The sequence below is a fragment of the Pangasianodon hypophthalmus genome, chromosome 26 (assembly GCF_027358585.1).
Source record: "Pangasianodon hypophthalmus isolate fPanHyp1 chromosome 26, fPanHyp1.pri, whole genome shotgun sequence".
NCBI lineage: Eukaryota > Metazoa > Chordata > Actinopteri > Siluriformes > Pangasiidae > Pangasianodon > Pangasianodon hypophthalmus.
Window position 1 is genome coordinate 1,796,857 of NC_069735.1, and position 21,204 is coordinate 1,818,060.

General features: G+C 36.0%; 1 protein-coding gene across 2 annotated transcripts in view; it reads right to left on the minus strand.

Moving 5' to 3' along the window:
* pard3ba (par-3 family cell polarity regulator beta a) overlaps positions 1–16,660 on the minus strand; it is a 123,617-nt gene extending 106,957 nt beyond the window's left edge. For both annotated transcript variants that reach the window (XM_053230000.1, XM_034300163.2), the window contains exons 1-2: positions 16,201–16,660; positions 9,677–9,778 (exon numbers count right to left, since the gene is read on the minus strand). In XM_053230000.1, the coding sequence (XP_053085975.1) occupies positions 9,677–9,778; positions 16,201–16,317 (219 nt within the window). In that variant the 5' untranslated portion in view covers positions 16,318–16,660. The remainder of the gene's footprint in view (positions 1–9,676; positions 9,779–16,200) is intronic.
* Between the last annotated feature and the right edge of the window lie 4,544 nt (positions 16,661–21,204).

A 21,204-nucleotide genomic window follows, 5' to 3' on the forward strand; every position in this document is an offset into this window, starting at 1 on the left:
ATTATTCACAGAAATTAGCATAAAAAGATAAAACACCATAAACTGGCCACAGAATGAACCAAAAATTAACCAATAATTTACCACAGAATGAAACAATTTACCAGAGAATTAACTAAATTTACTGGTAAACAAATAATTTACCACAGAATGAAACAATTTACCAGAGAATGAACCACATTTACTGGTAAACAAATAATTTACCACAGAATGAACCAAAAATTAACCAATAATTTACCACAGAAGTAAATAATTTACTAGAGAATTAACTAAATTTACTGGTAAACAAATAATTTACCACAGAATGAACCAAAAATTAACCAATAATTTACCACAGAATGAACCAAAAATTAACCAATAATTTACCACAGAATGAACCAAAAATTAACCAATAATTTACCAAAGAATTAAAAAATTTACCAGAGAATTAACTAAATTTACTGGTAAACAAATAATTTACCGAAAAAATTAACGAATAATTTACCACAGAATGAACCTTAAATTAACCACATAAATACCCACTAAGTCTACCAAAAGTTTAAACAGAATGAAGTAAAATTTAACCAATAATTTACCACAGAATTTTCCAGCACAGTTACTAAAATTAACCACAGAAAATGGTGAAAAAAATAACCTGAGAATAAACCAACAGTTAACCACAGAATGCAGTAAAAACTAAACAAAGACAGCAACAAAAATGAAGCATAGATTTATCCAAACACTGACCACGGAATGAACGAAAACGATTGACAGATTAAGCCCAGGATTAACTAACGAGGAGAACTCGACACCAACGGCGTGGACGATGAAGCCTCCACCATCAACCAGTCTAGTCTTGTCTAGAATCTGTCTTCATCTGTATTAATGCACTTAACGAGCTAACTACCTCATCGCACATTATATTACATTAGCTATCACTTAGCTAATGTAATATAAACTTCGTTAGCTAGGTTTCTGGGAAACCAGAACATAGGGCTGGAGTTTTGTCTAGTGAGTTAGCTAACGAATTCTTGATTTGTTAAACATAGACAGGCTCTTGTCTCTAACGCTAGTTAATCTGCAACCCCACAATGCTTTGCAAATTTCTTCAACCTGCAATCAGCCTCCATTCAGGACTCCTCATTACTCATACATAAAGAAACGAGTAGTCCAAATGAGCGAGGCTAAATGCTACCTCTTGGCCTGTATAGATGCTAGGCTAACGCACATATCAGCCTGCGTTATGATAAAAAAAAACAAATCTGAATTTCTGATGCAATCGCACAAGAGTTCATCTGACGCAAGCCTGACACACGACAGTCTGCATATTCATTAGCGGCCTTTGATGAAGGTCTCAAATGATCTCGATTGCGCATTAGCTTTTTTTTTTTTTTTTTAAGAGCAAGCACAATATTTCCCTAGAACCTTAATGAGCTCTCAAATTAGCAGTAATTAGCATTGCTAATGCATTATTTCTGCCACATGAAACATTGCCAAGATGACCAAGATTTGCAAAAGAGGGTGGAAAAGCCATCAGACCTTTTTAGCCGAGGTATGAAATGAATCAGCTGCTGATATTAAGAGCAATTTTCGGATGCTAAAACCAATTAGATCCAGGGTTAGCATAAAAGCTGGCTAATTAAAAGGCAAATTAGCGGAGGTGGGCGGATGCCGTTTTACTTTTATTACATTTCTTCTGAAATTAACTTCTTCGTTTCAGTGCTTTCTTTATCAGATGGGATTTTGGTCATAAATGTCAAGACTGATTAGAAAGACGCTGCTGAAAAGCCTCGCCGTTGTTTTGTCTTCTGAGGTTTTTTTCCTTTTCTTTCTTTTTCGTGATGTTTTCCTTAAAAAATACTTTTCCAGAGCAGTCTGCTTTTAGGATTTTTTTGTTTGTTTGTTTTTTCTTCTGGTTTCATATCACTTACCTTCACATCTAAATTCTTAAAAATTTTGATTTTTTTCCCCCCTAAATGTTTATACAAGAATGTTTCCAGTTCAAATTTTTTTTTGTTTCTTTTTTTGTTTGTTTGTTTTCATCTTTTTTTCTTTTTTGGTTTCATGACAGTTATGTTTCCTTCCAAATTCTTTACAAATTTTGTGAATTTTTTTCCTAAATTATGAAAAGAATGTTTCCAGATTAGTCAGCTTCTCAGATTTTTTTTCCTTTTTTTTTTTTTTTTTATGTCAGATATATTTCCATCCAAATGTTTTAAAAATATATATATATTTTTTTTAGAGTAAGACAGTAAGCGAGATCAGGGTTTTTTTGTTTGTTTGTTTGTTTCATGACAGTTATATTTCCATCCAGATATTTTATTAATTTTGTTTGTGATTTTTTTTTTCTTAAAAGCTAGTTTAAAAAAAAAAAAAAAAAAAAAAAAAAAAGTTTTTCCAAATCAGTCAGATTTTCTGTTTGTGTTGTTTTTTTTTTTTGGTTAATGACATTCATGTTTCCATCCAAATATTTGACAAATTGTGTCAGCTTTTTTCTTTTTTTTTCCAGGCAGGTTACTTGTTTTAACCATGCTAAAGATGTTTCCAGAAAAGAAAGTCGTAGCGTGGAAACAAACGGATGGAAACTCAGAAGCGGTAATGATGTCAGAAGGTTCTCAGGTGAACTACTGTTACTAGACTCTTTCAGAGGAACTGGCAAAACCAGGGTTGCATTTTTCTTTTTGCAAACAACTTATAAAGACAAAAAAAGGAACACAATCCACTGAACAGGAACTGAGGAAACTGTCAGTCAGCTACGTACACAAGTACAGAAAACGAAACAACCACTAACATAACCATCCGAACCACAAAAGCCCACTTAACACGCCTCTGTAGGTGCACAAAGTCAGCTTTATGCCTCTCATTGTACACCAGGGTTTGTCGAGGCACAGAGGGAAAAACTGGATTTTAAAACTCTAGCTACTTTGGCCCCGCCCACAGGTATACGGATATTTCTGAAAACATTCTTTTTTCTTTCCGCTTTGTGTAACTGAAAAGGAAGATTTCAAAAACGCCCTCCAAGATGAAGACATTTAAAGAAAAAAACGTACGTTTTTGAAAACGCTGACGTCACCAGTTTTGCTTAATACGCATCTCTTACTATAAATCTTAACACATCTCTTAACGTAACTCTTAAAGTAAATCTCAACGTAAATCTCAACACAGCTCTTAACGTAAATCTTAACATTGTTCTTTGCGTAAATATTAACACAGCTCTTAACGTAAATCCTAACACAGGTCTTAATGTAAGTCTTAACATCTCTTAACGTAACTCTTAACACATCTCAGTGTAAATCTCAACACAGCTCTTAACGTAAAACTTAACATTATTCTTAGCATAAATATTAACACAGCTCTTAAAATAAATATTAAAACAGGCCTTAATGTAAATCTTAACGTTGTTCTTAACGTAAACCAAAGTGAAAATAGAGCTACAAAAGTCAACTTGTTAATTATAAACATTAATACGCAGGTCTAGTCTAGCTACTTCCAGATTTGTAGCTAAGCTACAATTTTGTGGCAGTTTTTTTCATATCGCCTACAAAAAATAATCAGAAGAACTAAGAGCTAGCCGGCTAGAGCATGAATAATTGCTAGCTAGAGTATTATTCTTTAATTATTTTTTCCTCTTCGCTCCTTTGCTCTCATTGTGTGTTTGTTTTTCGCAGATTCATGGATGGTTTGGAAATATAAATGGTAGCCTCCTGATTATCAATCCCAGCTCGCACAAACATGCGTCCCTACAACGAGCTGGTTCCAATAAAGGTCAAAGCAATCAGTTTGTGTTAACGATAAGAGACGTGTGTATTATACATGGAACCTGACAACAATGCGCACATTGGGCAGACAGTCCAATCTCTCCAAAGCCACGCCCCCTACAACAAGAGCTTATATTAAAGGTCAAAACAATGAATTTGTGTTAAAACGGGGTGTGTGTAGTAGGCATGGATTTGTTAGTGTGACGACCACGCGTACATCATGAAGATTAATGCCGAGAGCTTATCCCATGCGAATCAGACAGAATTGCTATAGACGTCCTCGGGGATTATCGCTCAAATGGAAATAAAATTCGCCCAGTGGAAAAGGCAGTGAAAAACGGTTACTTTCACGCCACAACGACTCACAAAGTGAATTCACGAACCTTTGGTCTTCTGAGCCAACAGAAACCACGCAGGCGGGTCTGGGGTATCTTTGGCTGTTAAAGTGTAGAGGATCCACTAGTTACTATTTTATTGGAACCAGCTCGTTGTAGGGACGCATGTTTGTGCGAGCTGGGATTGATAATCAGGAGGCTACCATTTATATTTCCAAACCGTCCATGAATCCAAGAAAAACAAACACACAGTGAGAGCAAAGGAACGAAGAGGAAAAAATAATTAAAGAATAATACTCTAGCTAGCAATCATTCATGTTCTAGCCGGCTAGCTCTTAGTTCTTCTAATTATTTTTTGCAAGCGATATGAAAAAAAACTGCCACAAAATTGTAGCTTAGCTACAAATCCTAAAGTAGCTAGACTAGACCTGCGTATTAATGTAAATAATTAACGAGTTGACTTTTGTAGCTCTATTTTCACTTTGGTTTCCCACAATGCCGTTCAGCTGATAGAGATGCAGTGAGATTTAGCCCTTGCGTCACGTGTACCTTAAGGACAACGATGCGGCGGTGCTTTATTCTTTTAGTCTGTTCGGCTCTCGCACCTTCTCATCTGCGCACTCTGTTCAAACAGTTCAGCTTCGACCCTGATTAGCGCCATCACGCCCGTCATCGCATGGATCGCTAACTACCCGAGCCGAGTCTCTGCAGTCGAGCGGCTGTGTTGCATTCTGGGACTTTGAGTCCAGAGTTTGCACCAACGTTTTTCTACTTCTACGATGGATTAATCGTTAATGTGATGTTAAACGCAGCTGGAAAGAAGTGTGAAAAGAAGCTTTTGGCCTTTTTTTTTTTTTTAGGAGCTAAACTAAAATTGAAACTTCCAAACAATTAAAAAGGAATTAGCATCAGAACTAAACGCATCAAATTCAATAGTGAAGTTAGCCCTCTATTATTAGCAGCAGTTCTGCAAATATATTTATATATACGCAGAGAGTTATACTCTAGTGTTCACTATTACATTTCCTAAGCAGAAAAGAAAGGAAGAAAAAGAAGAAAGCTAGAGAGAAGAGGAAAGGAGGAGGCGGTATGAAGTGTTTAATTAACTAAGCGCAGCACTCCGTCAGCCGCTCTCAGCGTGACCTTTCACCCCCTACGGTCCACCACAGCACCGCCGCGCATTAACACCATCCATCATGCTGCGTTGAATATTCATGAGCCGGGTGCACAATCAGGTCAATCACCACTGAGCTCCGGGGCAAGATGGAAGCGGGGAGTGGGGCGGGGGTGTTAAGGGGGGGGGGGGGGGGGGGGCGGAGCCACAGCGATTTCACCCTAATCAACCTCGAGAGTGGGAACTCAACACAGCTCAGACTTTGCCTTACTGTCTATTAGCATGTTTGATTAGCTTTAGGAGTGCTGAGAAGACACTCAGGGATATGGCTTGAATAAAGGCACGTCTAAAACGGCGTCTGCTCGACTGTCCGCTGGATGTCGAGTCTCGACTGCCCATTACGTGGTTTATTCCGTAATTCGCTCGAGTACGAGAGCCCCGCCCGATCCGTTTTTGTTTACGGCTATGTCATTATTATTATTATTATTATTAACGCCTCGCCAAAATGTACGCTCACAATCCGCGGCTGCTGAAATAAAATTTTCCTTAAAGGATCATTTAATCGGCTTGCTTGAAAATAAAGCTGTTATTCATCATCTTAAATGGTGTATGTGCGTATCTAGATGCTTCATCACGCTCCTGCTGACTAAGATTACAATTATTCTCAATTTTAATGTGCCAGAAATCTTAATAATGCATTGCATTAGACTCCATTAGCATTAATATAAGATTGTGTTTTGCAAAAGAAGGCTAAAGGCTATGAATAAGTAAGTGGAAACGGGGGGGCTAATAATTTTTTACCAGGAAGTACAGCATATCAAACTGTTAGCAGTAAACCTACATTCATACTAGCAAGCGATAAAGCAACGAATTGACCAAAAAAAAAAAATCAAAATTACGACGTTTCTTCAGTTCCCTAATCACAACGTTGCTTCCTACGTGCAATTAGTTCCCGTTTACCGCTATTCCGTGATTTCATATTATCCTGTCATCTACGACGTCTCATTGAATGTGTATAGAGACGTTACGAAGAAAAATAAAGCTTGGAAGAAAGTAGCAGAGATCGTCTGTGCCTCTGGTGAGCGTACGTAGCTAATAAAGTTAGCTTTCTACGAAGCTAGTACAAAGCTGTAAAATAAAACCAACCCTGAAATTTGTGTTTAGCTAGTTAGCTTTAGATGAAAAACTCCGCCTCTTGCACTAACAGTCTAGCTAGGAATAATTTGTGGATGTGGATTTAGAGTGGAGGCAGGAGGGAGGGGCTTATTCATTTAACTTTTGAGCCTTAAAACAGCTAGCTCGAAGGAGGTTTTCCTGTTGCTGCTTTTTGTTTTTTTTTTTTTGTGCAAAATTTCTGGATTTTTCATGTTTTATTTTCCGCAAAATTCCCCAAATTCCGCTAGCTCTTAGCTCTACTGCAATTTTTTTTATTAAACCAATGCGAAAGAACTGCCACAAAAGAGTAGCTCAGCTACAAATCTGAACTATCGAGCTAGCGAACTAGTGTATTGCATACGTTAAATTAATTATATCACTGTTTCGCAAGTAAATTTATGGTTTATTTTGTATGTACTAGTAATTTATTTATATTTATTTACTTATTTATATAAAATCTGTATTTTCTGTAGTGATAATAATAATAATAATAACAATAATAATAATAATATCTGTATATATTTTTAAGACTTGTATTTAGGGTATATTAGGATTTTTTTTTTTAATCTGAAACCCATAATTTTGAATGTTTTCAAAGGCAAATTTTAAAAACTGGCAAAATGTACATTTATTAAATACCACAGGGAAAAAAATTTCAGTTTCCAAGCTCCTTAAACGTATGCTATTTAGATATTTTGCTAGCAGACTGCTCACACTCTCCATCCATTTACATCCATTTAGTCGTGACCGTAAATCGACGTTCTCCATCTCAACGTTACCTTTTATCATTATATGTTAGAAGAACTTCTGTTCTTTCAAACCCTGTAATATAAATACTATTCCCTAATCCGCATTAGCATGACTACTTTGTTAGCAAAGTTAGCAAATTCTTGGCTAGCCGGGAAGATCCAGCTGAGCAGGTCTACACGTCGTCACGCGAGAAGCCGCGCTTTCCTGGACTGCCATCAAACAGGTCGGGCTTGTGTGTGGAACTGCTAGTATGTCAGAGACGCAAGATAAGCATTGCTGCATATACCGAGCAAACAGGGAGATAAGCTGCACGGAAACTGAAGCCGGGTTATCAGGATTTGAAATCCAATCTTGTTGACCCATAAAAATGCAAATGATTGCGTGCGAAAACTGAGATTTGTGTTTGTCAAGATTCTCCTTCTTCATTATGAAGATCATTGCAACATGTAGAAACTCAAACGGTGACAAAACCAGTTCTCGATTCTGATTGGTCAGGAAGTAGTGATAGGTGTAAATTTTCTATAACAGAAGCTCTGAGGGAAGTTTATATTAATGTTCTCTTTCGTATACGTTATCGTTTCTACGGTAACTGCTAATGTGCAGGGATTTGAATGACTAGGAATACAATTTGAATTGAATACAATTTGCTGTTGTATATATTGTTCAATGTAATACTTCATAATTATAGTACATACAAGGAGTATAATAGTACAGTACAGTATAATATACTAGGATTTCAGTGTTCATATTTCAGTTCATTATTCAGTAGTATAGTGGAGTATAGTATAGTATAATAGCAGGTATAGTATTATAGTAGCTCAGTATTCAATGATGTAGGGTAGTATAATGGTAACTCAAATTTCATTATTCAGTACTATAGCATAGTTTAGTATACTACACTTCAGTACAGTATAGCATAGTTATATTAACTAGTCACTATTATACGCTAGCATATAGTGTGTTATTATATAATAGTACTTAAAAGTTCAGTATTCAGTAGTATAGTATAGAATAGTACAAAATATTATAGCATAGTATAGTATGGTATATTAGAAGTTCAGTATTTGGTGGTTTAGTATAGTATAGTACTTAAAAGTTCAGTATTCAGTAGTATAGTACAGTATAGTATACTATAGTATAGAGCATTTAATAGTGTGTGATAGTATAATATACTATAGTATAGTAGAACATAATAGCATTTCGAGGTTCAGTATTCAGTAGTATAGTATAGTATAGTACAGTACAGTATATTACAAAATATTATAGCATAGTATAGTATGGTATACTAGAAGTTCAGTATTTGGTGGTTTAGTATAGTATAGTACTTAAAAGTTCAGTATTCAGTAGTATAGTACAGTGTAGTATAATAATATTTCAAATTTCAGCATTTAATAGTGTGTGATAGTATAATATACTATAGTATAGTGTAGTACAGTAGAACATAATAGCATTTCGAGGTTCAGTATTCAGTAGTATAGTATAGTGCAGTATATTACAAAATATTATAGCACAGTACAGTATGATATATTAGAAGTTCAGTATTTGGTGGTTTAGTATAGTATAGTATTTAAAAGTTCAGTATTCAGTAGTATAGTACAGTATAGCGTAATGTACTACAGCATAGTATAATAGTATTTCAAAATTTCAGTATTTAACAGTGTATGATAGTATAATATACTATAGTATAGTGAAACTTAATAGCATTTTGAAGTTCAGTATTCAGTAGTATTGTATACTATGGTATTTAAAAGTGCAGTGCTCAACAGTATAGTGCAGTGTGGTACATTATGGTATGGTAGAGTATAGGTTATAGAATATAGTATACTAGGTATACAGTAATATTTACAGTGTAGAAATTAGAAGTTCAGCATTCAGTAGTGTGGTACAGTATAGCATAGTACAGTATAGAATATTAAATTTTAGTATTGAATAGTGTATTATATACTATAATATACTGTAGTTTATTACAGTACAGGAATACGATAGTATTTTGAAGTTTAATATTCAGTAGGATAGCATACTATAGTATTTAAAAGTTCAGTTTTCTATTAGTGTAGCACAGTATAATTTCGAAGTTCAGTATTCAGTAGTAGAGTATGGTATAGTAGAGTATGAGTATAGTACAGCGTTAGTTTTATGATGTAGGCCACCATTGACTGATCCAGGATCATATACTGTAATGGACACACACACACACACACACACACACACACACTTTTATTTAAGAAACCTGATTCAAACTACTGAGTGCTTTAAAACTCTATAATTAAATCCGGAAGTGAAATCAGTTCTTAAAGTGATCTACCTGTAGGTTTACAGTCTGTGATCTGTTGAAGTCGTGATCAAACCCTAACTGATGGATTTGTTATGATCCGTAACAGATTTATTGTTTTTGTTCAATCTGATTAGTTCATTCATTCATGCGTGCTTTTGAGAAGCACAGGAAGTGGCAGCCTTCACTCCTCCCACCCCAAACACACACGCACATGTACAAGCACAAGCACACACATATACACACACAACTGAGATACCAAAAACTGAGATCAGTGAACCTACATAACGTCCATCTGTCTGTCTGTTTGTCTTACCTTGTCCTTGTCCTCGAGCAGGTCCGTGAGCATGTCGTCAGGGTCGAGAATCCCCCCGTCAGCGTACTCCACATGATGTGTACGCACCAGAAACTCCCCATCCTGTCGGGAACAATGGCTCGAGTTAGCAAAGCGTCTTAAGTTCCTGTTCCAGCAGCTGGCAGGAGGTGAAGGAGAGCTTGAAATGCATTATGGGAGAAGGACGGTGTTTTCATAAATGTACAAGGTTATTTACCAGTTTACCAGTTCAAATCTTTCCTCACCTCCTTCTACCTGTAACTAGCCTTTCTATAATGTACCGATACAACTGTGTGATAGACATAATTCCATGTACGGTCAACTCCAGAAATTTTGGCACCCCTGGTAAGGACAGGTTGTATATAAAAAATAAATAAAAAAGTTATGAAAAAATGTCTCACTGTCACACAGAGTAAAATATGAGTAAATTTATTCTAAAAAAAAAATAAAAATAAACAAAAGCTTAAAAATTATTTTACTGGCACCCCTAGAAACTCTTACAAATAAAATGTAACTGAGGTGCATTTATATTTTTCTTTAATGCTATGTACAATCCACTCCAGAATTATTGGCACCCTTGTCGAAGATGGGTTAAAAAATTTTTTTTTAAAAATTATTTATAAAGCAAAATTTTTAGAAAATGAAAACTCTCATCAATTTGTTTTAAACAAATTCTCATGTCGCAAAATTATTGGCACCCCCGCATTTGTGCAACCCCGAGCAAACATAACTTTTAAAAAAAAAAAAAAAAAAAAAAAAAAAAAAACCAGTATAAATAAATAAATAAACAATTTCTATTACATTCTGTTATAAGAATTTCTATGGGTGCCAATACTTGTGATCCATTCAATATTTTTTTTTTTACATTTCTCAATTATATTCAGATTTTTTTAAGAATAAATTTACTTTAACTAAACCTTAAATTTCTTTCTTTTTTTTTTTAGTGCAAGACAAAGACTTCTTTTTATAACCCATCTTCACCAAGGGTGCCAATACTTCTGGAGCTGACTTTATATGACCTGCTATGTATGAATTAAAACAGAATGGGAAACAATAGAAAGGATAAAATGGTTTGCTTTGATGAAGGGTGTGTTTTTCCTGTCGAGATTCAGAAGGTACTGAAAAAAGCTTTAAAACTATTAGAGCTCTATTAGAGAGAGGTTTAGAAATCCACAGCAGCTGGCCAGATGTTACAGGAGAAAGGAATGCTTTTATTTAGCAAATCAGCCAGGAAGTTACATCGTTGCTACTGTATAATAAAAAGATTAAGATGGAAAGAGCAGGCTGTATTTCAATCATTTGTGTAATAAAGACACGGTCTACAGTCTATAGCCCCGCATGCCTTTCCTGGTGTTAATGTGACATCATCGAATGTCTCGCTCTTGCCATTTCCTCAAACGCACACTTTCAGATGATGCCTTCGAGATCTAAGATGTCAAGCTAAACCTTAGCGCCTGCCCGATGAAGATCCTCTAAAGATAGACCTTCAAACGAGGAAAATTACTATGTTCTGCGTAGTTTACGTCATCGGCCAACGTCATCTGGAAATCGACTAGTGCAGATAACTGGCTCACGGAAAAACACAAACATCCTTCAAAAAGTGAGCTTGAGGATGTGTGTGATGTATCAATGTAGCAAGGATTCAAAAGCTGTAAATGCTGTGTAGCACCTCTGGGTAGATAAGGAAGCTCTCAATTCACGGCACTGATCTTCGTGCTAATGTAGAGCACGAATGCAAATGTTGCGTCACCTGAGGCTAGACACTACAGAAACTCGGTAAGGGCTATGCAAACAAATAGTCGTTCGCTGGCATTGGGCCATCTTCCATGGTTGAACACAAAGCCAAAGGAATAAAGATTTTAGACTTTGAGCACAAGGAGTGTGAGTAGCTGAGAAAATAGTTCTGGGGAAACCTGGCAGAAACAACGCAACTCGGAATAGTAGCACTGTTTGAATGCCAGAAATGAGAAGAAAAAAAAAAAAAAAAAAAAAAAAAAAAAAAAAAAAAAAAAAGAAGACTGACTTGTGGAACCACTTCATCACGTTCCTCGCGGATTAAAGATAATGTTTTGAAACAAATTGTGATTGGTTTAGAAGGTTTAGAGATCAGGACATTAGAACGTTACCACCGGCGCCGCCCTGATCTTACGCAAGAAAAGTTGTAGTTATTACGCAATAGGTGAAGGTGTAAGTAATACTCCGCAGAGTCATGTGATTAAAGTGCACAAAGTACGAGTGTGTAATTGTGAACTTGTTAGCACTTTAGTAAGCTGTAGTTAGCGTTCTAGCAAGTTTCTTTAGAAAGTAGAATGATAAGTAAAATTATACTCACTTAGCTTCTAGTTAACATGTTTATAATTAAAGCTAGATTTTCTAAGTTATAATTAGTACATTAATTTTAAAGTTATATTTAGTAAATTGTCGTTAGTGAGTAATGATGTTTTTTTTTAAATTAGTTAACAGTTTGTATGTTGCCAGGATGAATTTAGAAATGTATAGTTATAGTAAAGTTATAGTTAGTATATTATTGAAAAAATTAATTAAAATTTAATTAACATGATAAGTAAAGTTTTATTTACTAACTTATAGTTAGTATGTTAGTTAGTAAAGTTTATTTAGTAACTTATAGTTTGTGAGACAGTATGTTTTTAATAAGTGAACAGTTCATATGTTGCCAAGTTGCAGAAATTTAGTAAACTGTAGTTACTCTATCAGTAAGTAACGTTATATTTAAGTGGTAGTTAGTATATTATTAACTAAAAATATAGCTAATAAGTTAATGGTTTGTATGCAGCCACGTTATATTTATTAAGTTGAAATTTAACTTGATGATGAGTAAGATTTTATTTGTTAAAGTGTAGCTAGTATGTTAGTTATATTTAGTTATATTTTATAAATTGAAGCTGTATTTTGCAAGTTGTAGTTAGTATATTAGTGAGTAAAGTTCTATTCAGGAAGTTACAGTTAGTATGTTACTAAAGAATAATGTTAAGTTGTATTTAGTAGGTTTTAAATAGTGTATTAATAAGTAAAGTTTTGTTAATTAGTAGGTTAGTTAATAATGATGTATTTAATAAGTTAAGGATTGAGTTGGTTGTGTTTAGCAAGTTGAAGTTGTACTTAGCAAGTAGTAGTGAGTGTGTTAGTGAGTTACATTTAGTGTTTTAGGAAGTTAACTGTTTATATGCTGCTTATAAGTTGTATTTAGTAAAGTTTTAGGTTTAGTAAGTAGCAGTCAGTATGTTAGTGAATAAAAAGTTGTTTTGGATGTTGGTAAGTAAAGCTGCATTTATTAAAATATATTATTAGTGTATTAGCAAAGTTGTAGTTATTAAGCTAGTAAGTATGTATTTAATACGCAACTTTGTAGTTAGCAAGCTGGACATACAGATATTTTTTATAGCAGATATTGTGTAATGACTATACAGTTGATTTGACTCGATATGATTTGAAAAGAATGGCATCAGAATGGCATGTTGAATAAACCGATCATTTGAGGACAAGGTGCTTCGGATAAAAGTGTAATGATAATTTCACTCATTTCCAGTGTATGCCACTAATCAGGCCCTCACTCTAGATTACAAATAAAACACTCTGATTAAACCTAATACAGAGGCTTACAATGCTGCTGAGTCTGGCTTCCTGTTGTTAAATAATCCTGATAAAAACGGCCTTTCAGTGATTAGCGTTAATGGATTTACAGCAGATGCAGATTTTGAGGATTCAGCATTCAGTAGAAAGAGTTTCACAAAAGAGAATTTTTTTTCCCCTCCATTCTAAACATTAACCATGAAATCAGAAATCATTTGTAGTCAAATAAAAAATGGCGTATAAAAAAAAAAAATCGGTGGTGTTGCATAAGTCATCACTTCCTCTGGAGGGAAACGGAGGAGAGAGTGAGAATGGAAGTGAGGATGATTAGCGAGGAATTTCTCAAGGCGCTGCTTTTTCATGCTTTAATCCTCCAAACACTTCATTAAACAGCAGCAAAATTAGTGTGACATTAGACGCCATGAGGGAGTGGAGCTGGGGGGAAAAAAGGTGTTGGGATTGAAAAGGAAAAAAAAAAAAGCGGTAATTGGAAACACTTCGTTCTATTCATTGATCACAGTGCTGTAGTTGGGGCCTCATTAAAAAGCGTCTGTGTTCTATACAATCCAGTTACATTGATAACGTGCTCACGTATCTCCGTGGACCACCGTACAACCTTCAGTGAGGGTTTGTGAGATCTTAGAGAAGCCTAGGATTCACACCGTCTACTCTGAGACACTTTGAGAGGAAAACCTTGCTCTGATAGGGTTCTGTGTAGAACTTTAAGGGTTCTGCCAAAGACTTCAGGGTGCTAGAGGGTACAAACGATGCAAACGTAACCTTAAAGTACAACAGGAGGTCTATATACTGTAGACTAATTTGACCAAAAAAAAAAAAAAAGTAAGTTTTCAATAGATATCAAGACATCTTACGCTGGATTTCCTTCAAAAATCTGCCCCATGGTGATTTTTTTGGTTTTTTTCCTTACGTATTTATTTATGACTTCCTTGAAGAAACTCAACTTGACCTAGAGTCCAAAGGTCAGAGTTCACTACCACTAGTACTGCTTTAGTTTTACGCGTTTTATATGTTGTTTAAAGTCAAATTTTCAGCATTTTGAGGAAAATTCCAAGAATTCAATTGGAACAGTTGAATTTTTCATTGTTACACATTTGTTTTATTTATTTATTTATTTAATTCATTCATTTATTTATAATTCTTGTGATGCTGTACAGGCCTGTTTTATTCGTGACACTTTTACAGTGCCATTTCCGAGGTTTTACTGTAGTCACTGAGTCATGTTTTTTTGTACTTTAAAGCACTTATGGATTCATTAATATCAAAAAAGTTCTGAGGTAATCATACGGATATGAATCAGCTTGAATCAGGGCATATTTTCAGATCCGTCTCTTTCATTAGAACCATATACAATATAATTTTTATATATATATATAATTGAATTTGTCTTTCATTCATGATTTAGTGTATATCCGATATATCTCTCATAGCTTTCTTAATAAAGCACCTCATTTTTGCATTTTTGGTGTAAATGATCATTTATCATTGTATATTTCAGGATTAACATCTTTGTTTCGGAGTAGTTTAGTGAAGCTTTGGTCATTTTTGGACTAGAAAAATGTGTCAGCTCTGAATTTTTCCACTATAGTGAACAGAATTATTGCTGATTGGGTTATAATTCAGCTCTTTGTTTTTTGTTATTTTTTTTTTTTTACATTAATGAGGATTTTTGGGTCACTACACCGGGTAATGTAATGCAGTTTAAGCCCCCGTGTTGCCCACAGCGTCTGGCACAGCCTGAGCGCGGCCTTTCTGCCAGGTGCGCTGGGCAACACGGGGGCTTAAGCTGCGTTACATTACAGCCGTCACTCAGGCATACGAAAACGCTCTGTGAACAAAGCCTGCCATCCAGGCCAAACTAATCAAACGCAGGTTGCAGGTCTGGGTCCGGAGATAGCGGGCGATTAATGGCACGGCTGCATTTATCACTCACACACACACACACACACACACACACATCATGATTCTCTCAGGCTGGTGTTGAGTGCCATGGAGTGATGGCAGAACGACGATGCGGGGAAATGATGATACGGCGGCGAAATGTGAGCTGAATGCAAAAACGTGAGTGATAAAAAAAAAAAAAAGAATAAACTCATTTAAATTAAGTAATGAAATAAATAAAATGAACGACAGAAATGTGAGAAAGACAAGGATTTCAACTCTAAAATATATTTTTAAAAATTCATTCACTACAAATACAATAAATATAAAATTATAAAGAAAATTAGTTTTAAAAAAACACTTAAATTTATTCAATAAATCAAATTAATGAATGAAAAAAAACTCTAAAACATGATGGGAGATAAGTTGGAAAAATCAAAAATACTAATTAATAAAAAAAATAAATGTAGTAAAAAATGTAATGCAGTAAAACTGCTTTTTTATATTTTTTAAAATATTTTTATATTTTAAAAAATATATTTAAAAACTTTTTTTTATTTTTTTTTTAATTGTATGCTTTTACGATATTTTCAGATCTATTTCTAAGCAAAAGCAAAATTCGGTGCATGTTTTATTTTGTATATTTTGTATAAATGTTATATAAAGATACTCAAGCTATCAAGAGCAATAAGGAGTAAATAATTTTAAAAATAAATAAATAAATATTTTTATAAGCTTGGAGTACTAACATCTCGTGATATTTAATGTAGTAAATTTAAAAAAAAAAAAAAAATAGATGATTTATGCTGTTTCGTGTTGACATCCCGGTGTCACGTGACCACCTGCTTAAGCCACACCCCCTCACGCAGGTGCAACAGGTGTACATTACAGACAGGAAACCATTGAACAACAACAACGCGTCGCATTGTTGACCCAAATGCTTAGTTTTTTTGCTCATTTAATTATTAATATTTGAATAAATATCGCCTAAAAAGGCAGAAAAGACAGAATTTTACCTGTTCGACTATTTTTTTGTAGCGCTGAGTGGCTTGGTGTATCAGGTCCCGCACAATCCAGCCGTCTTTACACGGCACCACGACTCCAGTGCTCCCAAAGTTCACAGTCACTTTCATTCTCACGGTGAAAAACAATGATATTGATAATAAAATAATACAATAATACAAATAATAATGACGCTATATTACATACAACAGCTCCAACATGGACGCCGTGCACCTGGTGTTACTTTGCGCTCGCGACTGAACACAAACACCAGCGACAGGTGTCATGGGGAAAGTTCAGGTGTGGCACAAATCCGCTCTCAGCCGCTTTTCTTCACAATTCCTTCTCCAAATAAATCCTCACCTGTCCAAAAAAAGGCGAAATATACCTCCAATTAAAAGTGTAACCAATTCAGCGGAGTTCACTTTCTTTCTTTCTCTCTCTCTCTCTCTCTCTCTCTCTCTCCCTGTCGCGCGCCAGTGAAACCGGAAGTACAGGAAAATAAAGGAAGTGGCTCTTCTGTGTAGTAGCACATTAGCATAGTATCACCTAAAAACCTTCACTTTCCATCTTTCTCATAGTTTTCGTTCTCCTGACGTTAAACAAAACTCAAAATGAAAAGACAATGTATATATCAAAAAGAAAATATATTTTTTTTTTTAAATATGTGTGTATATATATATATTTTTTTCCTCTCAGGTGGGCCGAGAAAATCAAATCAAAAACACAGAGATAAAAGCAATTCTAATTATAATCTTATTATAAATAGTATAAACACCAATGTTCAGATTTCAGGGTGTGTCAAGGATTAATGAACTTTGTTAAAATTAAAATTAAGTACAGATTACACTTGAATAAATGAAGCGAATATAGTCATTACTCTGGAAAATACTCGGGTAATGTCCTTATTGGTAAGAAGTGAGGAAAACTGCGAGGAAAACACAGGCCGAGCTGGTCAAGCTGGTAGACCATCTTTGCCAGGTGTTTATTTTCCAGCTTCCTTACAGTATTACTCCACTAAACTGCAGCGGAGGCTCATCCATATGGCCTGTGAGGCAAAGTACCACCATATATACACTATATGACCAAAAGTAGGTGGACTTGACCATCACACATGTATGTGGTTCTTCCCCAAACTGTTACCACAAACATGGAAGCACACAATTGTATAGAATGTCTTTGTATGCAGTAGTGTAAAGAACTCCGCTTTACTGAAACTAAGAACCTGTTCCAGCATGACAATGCCCCTGTGCACAAAGCGAGCTCCATGAAGACATGGTGTGTGAAGGTTGGAGTGGAAGAACTCGAGTGTCCTGCACAGAGCCCTGACCTCAACCCCACTGAACACCTTTGGGATGAACTGGAACACCGACTGAACCCCAGACCTCCTCACCAACATCAGCGTCTGCCTTTGTAGCTGAATGAACATAAATCCCCACAGCCACTCTCCAACATCTAGTGGAAAGCCTTGGAGCTTATTATAACAATGAAGAGGGATTGCGTAATCGTGGCGCAGAGTGCTCACTGCCCCGATCAGCTCCATAGAGCTATAATTTCACCAAGTTGTCAAAAATGGGAACTGTAACAAGAGCTAGTAGTGGTCCATTGGGGCAAGGATCATGCTGCCCCATGCTCAGAGGAGGAGCAGCAGATAGGACCATTAATGACAGGGTTGCCAGGATCGTGCCTTTTTACACCATATTGGTCTAGTTTTCAAATACTCCACACCCGCCAAGATCTTGCTTTATAGCAAATACTCAGGATTAAATAATACATTTCTGCAAACAAAGGCAAAGTGTAAGTGCAGACAGTGTGTTTAAGATGTACAGAACTATTTCTATTGTAAGATATATTGTAAAGATTGGGAGAGGGAACAGGGGATGGATAATGTGGAGTAGATAATGTCTGTATGTCAGAAATGCACGCACACCATGGTGACCTTGTTTCCCACACAAAGGCTGTGAAAAAGAATCAAAATATGTCTTGCTTTTCAAATGTCTGATTTTTTTGGGCTAGTTTTGGGTATGTAGTGGATTTTGCTGAAACCTTGCAAGCCCGGTTAATGAAAAACTTCACCATAAACTTCACCTTCAGTTATATAACAGTCATATGGGCTTTTCTGATCCATTTTTATGGACCGTTCACCATAGAAGTCCAAGCACATTAATATAAACAGCTGCACAATTGTCACAGCTGCTGCTGTGCACACCTTCTGACCAATCAGAATCTAGAATTCAACAGCTCTATACCTTGGCTTTGGATCATAGTGATCTGCATTTAGCATATGGGATTTATCAAGCATTTTAAATCCCTGTCCACCCACAAGAAAACAGAAATGGCCAGATGGAGATACTGAATCACTTTAATGGCAAATACATTTTTATCACTAAGCATCAAAATGTCCTATTTAGAGAGACGGCACTAAACTGATCAATATGTTGACCTGGTGTTAAACGAGTCCATGTTAGCGGACTATACAAGCAGATTTCGGACTCCACCATCAGTCAGGAGGGACGGCGCCAGCTAATGCTTTATCTCCCATCCAACATTATGGGTTTTTGCATTTTTCTCACGATATGCAATCCCACAAAGCACCAAAATGTAGCATTGGCATAACCATTCAGGAGAAATAATGACCTCTCCCATGAACAGAAATGTTATACATTATCAGAACTTGGCACATGCGAAGGTTTTACGACAGCGTTGAGAGCCTCACGGTGGCCATTACACTCCAGCTCACGGAACACGTGTAAAACGGCCGTGACAGATGTGCGAGTGTTTGAAAACTGCTTCGCATAGCACAGAGTTAATGGAGCCAGCATAACTACCTGACTGTAACCATTAAACAACATCCGTTATGATTTCCCTTATGAGATTAAAAGCTATTAAATGGTCCAAATGACTGAATCCTGAAAGTGTCATCACTTTTCAAACAATTAATACAATTTGGCAAAATTACGTTTCGTAAACAAGATTCCATCATCCTTTACTAAGGTGAGTTGAAAAGTTACATAGACTATGTATATATCTATATCAATCTTTATAGCTGCAGTGCTGTTGAATTCTCTAATCTGATTGGTCAGAAGGTGTTGATTCCTCATTGACTTGTATGATATTTATGGAAGGAGTCACAAGATTTAACACGAGAATCCATGTTACATTTTGAGCAAAATATATAAAGCGGTCTGGGAAAACTTGTTGGATGTCCTGAATTCCCGGCAAACTGCAAAGAAAACGACAAAAAAAATCAGATTTTGAGCGAAATCTGGTTTATTTCTGGTTGAGAAACATGCCAAAGAGAAACATATTTCTCTCTTCAGGAAAGAATGAAGTTTTCAGAGCTAGATATAGTAGAACATCAAAATTTGAAATTTATATGAAGGGTTTTAATTAATTAATTAAATCCTAATCCAACAGGTTAGCAGCGAAACAGTTACTTTCTCCCGAAATCTGGCGACAACAGCAAATGATTCGCGCTCTTTCCTCCTTTTTCTTCTTTTTTTTTTTATCTATTACGGCTTCGTGGATCGCAGGTGAACGATGAGCATCATTTCACCGTTTAACCAGAAAGGTCAAACTGGGGCCACGTCGCATCAGCAGGTGTGTGAGAGGATTGTTTTATCTCTCGCCTACTGGGAAATAAGCTGCTCATGGCAGGAGAAATGTGACATCAACGACCACACACACACACATACCACAAAGTAAGACAAATACACTCTGATAAACAGATAAAAGCCAAGGTACTTGTATTATTATTATTATTATTATTATTATTATTATCATTATTATTATTGTGTACAATGTTTCAACCGAATACAAAGCTTTGGTTTGCATGCTGAACGATGAGTTCAGGTTCAAAGGTGTAAGAAGGACAAAGGTGGAATAGTACACGATGGCATTTGAACACAACCATATCTCATCGGATCTTCCTGTTTTTAGGAGGAAGTGTGTATTTTAAGGGCTATTATCAGAAACTGATACGGCAGAATGAACACAGCGTGTGTGTTTAGCGGGCAACTTCTTCATTCACACTTCCCATGTGACACCGTACTTCGCAGAGTCCTGGAGAACCCTTCCTGTTTTCCCTGCTCAAACACATCTGATTTAAGTACTCAGATCATTAACAGCCATATCTGAGGTGCACTGGACCAGGACCAGGGTGAGGAACCTGCGGAGAACTCAGTACAGTGCACCATCAAACCTTTCACACGTGCAGAAACATGAGATCGGTAGGTCATGAGTTTGAACCCTTACAATGCAACAGCTACTGTATCTGTAGCAAAATTGTCCATGTTGTCTAGGTGGGAGGAGCATATTCACTCTCCGCTGTCAATCACAGCGCCACTAGCCAATCTGTAATATCATGTATGCGGAAGAGGGTGGATAGCGCTTTCCTCCGAATGTGTTACGCTGCCCTGTGAGGCAGCTGTTCAAAATGATGTGCAGACTGGCTTCACGTGTCTCGAAGGTATCACATGTTAACCTTAACGCTTCCCGGTTGGTAGCTGTCGTACGATAGGTGACCGAATTGGAGGAGTGGAAAAAACATTTATATTTGAGTGGTATTTTTGGAAAATCTGTCACATGTCGCTTGAGCTGGGAAAGTCTGGGAAATGGCCAAAGTGACCAAAATTTTTTTTTACCAAAACAACATGGAAACGTTTTTATTTTGGACACTTTATGACCTTGGGGTCTTCGTGCAAAGATCACGTTGGGTAAATCATCAACAGTCTTTCGGCTATCTCAAACCTCACTAGCTAACACAGTGATCATCATGATTTGATCAAGTTGTCGTTTAGCTACGTGGTAGCTACGAGTTTGTTACCAATTAAAAAAATCTCTTCAAGAAAAAAACACATTAAGTACCTGAATTTCCCCTTTATCCTAGTCAAGGTCGTTAAAGGAAGATGTTGTTATGAATACCGCACTGTCTATCATACATGGGTGGTCACTTTTGCTTTTTATACCATGGTGACTTTAAAGAGGTATTAAGTTACTTATGGTTATAACCCCACCTA